The following is a 5,150-nucleotide window of genomic DNA, read 5'->3' on the forward strand; positions in this document are numbered from 1 at the left end:
GGTACCTGATCCCACCTCTAAATTTTGAGGTTCGTGTTTGCTCTGCTCCAAATTTGTATCGTTTCATTGACTTTCGAGATTGAAAACTGTTCGTTATCTTCATATTTCATTAAAGGAGGTTTTCGAATTCGCCGTCTGTTTCGCTTTATCTGATTGGATAATAGTGATACAGTTTAAATCTTTGATCAGAATTTATTTATTAATCAAATCATAAATTGGTTGTGGTCATGAAATATAACACACGCTTTTTATAATAAGGACTATATGTCAAATGCGCCAAAATACAAAACACATACCGTATAGAAAAGATAGGTTATGACTTTAGAGTTGTTTACTGTTTTAAAAAATACAACAAAAGTGTTTCATGCAAAAATTAATTTAAAACTTCCAGTGAAACTGAAACTTGAGACTTTTCAAAACAATCCTTTATTGAAACAGAAATAACCACCTGGCGTTGAGAATGAACCCTGCACGCTGAGGTTGATGGCCTCTGCTAGTGTCATACTATAGTTGGCTTACACAGACTCGGTCTAGCACTACAATTACGTCACAAGATTCTCTGCTCTGCGACTGAAAAAGAAATCAAACAACAAAATTAAAAAATAAAATATTCTAATTTTCAACGGAATAAAGGAGAAACACACAGCAGTTTACAATATAACAAGTAATTATTTTAAAATGAATACACCCGGTCCCTTTAATAAAAAAAATCTACATGGAGTAAACATATTTCAAAAGTACACACTTATAATGATTCTGTTTATAGTCTCCAGGTTCCTTTAAAATCCACGAAGACTGTTAAATCAAAATTAAGAATGGTGATAGTAATTAATGGTTATTTTATAAGATGAGCTAGATTTGGCTGAATTCAATATAAGTATTATACTGACTGTGACAGAGCCAACTTAATTCTTTGTTTTAACTAACCTTCTGTTGCAGTGCAGTAAACAGCTCACTACAACAATAACGATAACTCCAGCTATGGACCCCAGCACAATTAGAATTATTTCCCCGGTAGAGTATTTGGACTTCTTGGATTCACCAGACCTTGTCTTCGCTGCCAGATTAACTTAAAGAAAAAGCAGGAAACCGTTAATACAATACGCTGTCCAGTCGTTTGATTTAATGTGTCAATGGATATAGATGTCAATTTACTATAATACATAGTTTTGACTCACGGTAGAACAAATACTTCAAATTATCACTGAAGTAAATATTAATTAATTTCAATTCATTAATAAATAAATAAGAAAGGATTGAAAACCAGCCAAAAAACTACATCACTATAATCTTAAAGATCTATCTTTTTAATTGCTTTATGACTCAATGGCAATCAGTGCGTGCCGTTTTTTGCATAATGATTCTAATCTGGTAAGATATTAATTTCTAACCTTCACAAAATGCTCCATCCCACCCATCAATACATCCTTTTGTGCAAATCCCCGACTTAAAATCACAAATATCAGACTTGCATGTAGAGTTACAAGCATCAGAACACAATTTGCCAAAGTATCCATTCATGCATCCATCTGCGCATGCGCCATCAACGCAATTACCATGAAGACAACGTTCCCCACACGTTTTCTCGCATTTACTTCCGGTTCGGTTCGTTACACATTGGCTGCAATGTCCAGACTTTTCATCACAAATCAAACAAGATTCTACACAGGTGGTATTACAGTATGGACCGTACAATTTCGGGTGGCACTTGTGTTGTCTGCATTCTCCGGTAGTCCTGTCACAGTCTCCCAGTAAACATCCGGAACACTCCTTCTCACACTTTTCTCCATATCTACCAGGTTTGCATTCTTACAAAAAGAGGAAGAGGTTAATTTCTCAACTCACAAAAGTTATATTGTTACAGTACGTGTATGAATAAAAAGTATTGAATTGCATAAACAGTAACTATTGTATATTTTATATAAATATTGCATGTACATGTAGTTGAGGGTAACATTTAAAATTATAACAGTAAACAGTGCACTCATAAATTTTGCGCAAAGTCAACAATATTTGGAATATCACCTGTCCTCAAGCACCCTGGAGGGCGTGGTGTCATTATTTAGAGGGTAAAAATCAATGAATAAGATTCAACTAATCAACATGAAACTATAATATATAGTTTTTACAACTTTTCGCAAAATATTTGAAATTAGTTAGACTGTCAAGCTTTTTTTCGCATGAAGCCTGTTGCTTTTTCTATTATTACTACCCATATCTTTTTATGTAAATTGTATTTATAACTCATGTTCACATATTGTTTCGTATAGTCACGCAAAATTCTGGACCATTTGACTTCTGTTTGTGCACATACATTTATCTGGATTGAAAATATTCCTGGAAAGGAGAATTATGAATACAAAAGTTACTTTATTTTCCCATTACAAATACGTATACTTACCAAGGCATCTTCCTGTCTCTTTATCACATCCCAGTACGCTGCAATGTGACTGACAGACACTATAACAATGATAGCCGTACGCTCCCGGAGAACAGCCGAGTGTGCAGTTCCCAGTCTCCTTGTCACACGTGTTATTCTTACAGTTACTCGAACAAGATATCTGACAATATGAACTGTAATACCCATAGTTACAGCCATTCAAACACTGACCACCCGAGCTGTTACACGTCCGCTCTAGACAGTTTTCTCCACAGCGAAACTGACACTGGTAATGGACACCGGACAGAGAGTACCAGCCATCCTGACAACCGTCGGTACAAAGTCCGGTAACTCCATCACAAGAATCATTTAAACAGTTATAACAGGATTTACAGAAACCGGTTTGAAAATCGCGATAAAACCCAGGTCCACATCTGTAACACTGGACAAAGTGGTCTGCTGGTGAATAGTTATACTCTTTGCACTCCAGACAATGTGGGAAATTATACGAACAATTAAAATCGCATTTAGGCATGAACCATCCTGGAAGACAGCCATTTTGACAGACTCCAGTTGTATAATTACAGGTGCTTTGGTTTCCCTTGAGGCAGTTTTCACTACAAGTGTCGAAGCATTGATCCCCTATATATTCTTCTTGGCAACCAGTGATACAATTTCCATTTTCAGGGTGACAAATTTCCTGACCAGAAGTATGGTTGCAGTGTTCACTACAAGGACAACAGGCATCCTCAAAAAGAAACCACGATGTTTCGTTTTTACATTGACTACATCTGTTATTTGTTACATTCGAACACTCCGAAACTTCACACTTACAGTCTCTTCCTTTAAAACCCTCTAAACAAGTTTTACATTTACCATCCCTTTCACAATCTTTACATTCTATAGGACAGGAAAGCTGACAAAAGTACCCGTAAAACCCCGATTTACAAACATCACATGTTGTTATGTCGGAACAACGATCGCAGTTCTTAATACACTTGTTTTCACAGTACTCTCCAAACCAACCACTCTCGCATGAACCGCATTTCCCAGAATTTTTGTCACAAGATAATGTTCGGCAGTGTGATGTGGGGCAATTCTTCTCGCAACGAGTACCATACCAGCCATCCAGACACTTGCTACAGGAAGTGACGTCATACGTACAAAGCGAGCAGTGTTCATCTGTACATTTTGTGGAGCATTGATTCCCGCCAAATCCTGATTTGCAGGTCCAGCAAGAGCCACTTCTTTGGTGACATGATGAGGAGTCGCAGTTAACAGGACAACTGTTGTTACAGAAATCACCCCACAAACCATTGACACATCCGTAGGCACATGAACCCGTATCACGGTGACAACCAAGAGAGCAGTTTGTGGAACATTCGTATTGGCACTGAGGACCAAAATATTCACTCAGACATCCAAAACACACTCCATCCTGATCACAGTCGTACATACATGTAGAAGAACAGTTTGACTGACACTTTTCCCCATAAAACCCATCTTTACAATGTTCACATGCTCCTGATGTTCTGTTACATCGGAAACAGTTGGGAACACACGTTTCGTTGCAAGAGTCGCCAAAGAAACCATAAGTACAGGATCCTTCACAATAACCCGTTAGTGTGTTACAGCCCGTCAAACAGTTTGAACAATTCTGCACTACAATAATGTAAGACAAATATGTAAAGTGAATTCAATTGAATTGTATTTCTTTACTCTATGTATGTACATGTATAAACTTTAGCGTCAAACCCTGTTAAATTCCGTGGTTTAGATATCAATTGATGATGTGAGATGAAAAATTATGCATAAGGTGGCATGAGATACCAGACAAAATATAATTATAAACCAAAATCAGTTGGATTTCAAATACCCCCACCTTTCAGTATACCAAATTGTAATTTTTTATTTTCAATTTAAATTGTAAACTTTATTTTCTCACACTTTACCGGAGCCCGTAAGTGCATTTGTTCTTCAAATCTGTAGCAGTATTAGTTTTAAATTTTTACAGAAACATCGAAATTTGTTTCATGACGTCAAATGACACCATAAGTTAAAAAATCTTATTTTTTTAAATATAAAATTATTTCTTATCTTCTTCAGAATAAAGTTTTATCTTTTAAAATACGATTAAAATTAAAGATTTTACAGGCAGTTGTAATGGGGACAGAATTATGAAACACCTTGTACAAAATCATGATGAAAATTTTGTTTAATTGTCAGATTTATTTCAGAAGTTAAACTGATTTGAAAATTTGACTCAAGTCAGTTCTCAAGGTGAGTTTATGGTCCCGACGCCAGGATTCCATTAACATGTTTAAACCGTCTTTTCTTCAATAGTAGTATGCCCATACACCTGATGAACTTAGAACTTTATATAAACAAAGCAGTACGGATTACTTTACCTTGAGTTGAATTTAGAACGTCAGGTACCATTCCTGTTGCAGATAAAACATAACAAAATATGACAGTAATCATCAAATTATAACACGGTAAACAATTCATAATGAAACTGGCGTTAACAGACTGTAATTAAATTTGTCAGCTTTTTGTCAAACTTTATCTACACATAAGTAAACAAGGTTTCTTATCAGTGCGGTGATTTCACAAGATGCACAGATTGTCATATGAACAACATAACCAATTAGGTCATGGGCAAAATGTGAATATTTTTTAGTTGTATTTACTGGATATTTTTCTTGAATTCTTTGGTCAGTATGTATGATTTCCGTCTTTCCGATATAAGGTCATCTAGGTTCGTTGGCAT

The 5,150-nt window shown here is 35.8% G+C and overlaps 1 protein-coding gene across 1 annotated transcript; it reads right to left on the minus strand.

Annotated features, from left to right (window-relative positions):
• Window positions 1–386: 386 nt before the first annotated feature.
• LOC133191652 (multiple epidermal growth factor-like domains protein 6) lies at window positions 387–4,819 on the minus strand. Its single transcript, XM_061327395.1, has 5 exons — window positions 4,789–4,819; window positions 2,402–4,042; window positions 1,392–1,808; window positions 928–1,069; window positions 387–570 (listed from the first exon to the last, which is right to left on the minus strand). The coding sequence occupies exons 1-5, from the start codon at window positions 4,817–4,819 to the stop codon at window positions 543–545; spliced, it is 2,259 nt and encodes a 752-aa protein (XP_061183379.1). The 3' UTR covers window positions 387–542.
• Between the last annotated feature and the right edge of the window lie 331 nt (window positions 4,820–5,150).

Source organism: Saccostrea echinata, unplaced genomic scaffold, assembly GCF_033153115.1.
Source record: "Saccostrea echinata isolate AGI-Se365-2 ecotype Australia unplaced genomic scaffold, CSIRO_AGI_Sech_v1 ptg000023l, whole genome shotgun sequence".
Taxonomy (NCBI): Eukaryota; Metazoa; Mollusca; class Bivalvia; order Ostreida; family Ostreidae; genus Saccostrea; species Saccostrea echinata.

Bases quoted from the DNA above. Each gene is read 5' to 3' on its own strand.
- LOC133191652 (XM_061327395.1), bottom strand. From the start codon at position 4,819: ATGGTACCTGACGTTCTAAATTCAACTCAAG. The intron at 4,043-4,788 runs GTAAAGTAATCC...ACATTATTGTAG, and splicing joins CGTTCTAAATTCAACTCAAG to TGCAGAATTGTTCAAACTGT. The intron at 1,070-1,391 runs GTTAGAAATTAA...TTTTTCTTTAAG, and splicing joins GGATGGAGCATTTTGTGAAG to TTAATCTGGCAGCGAAGACA.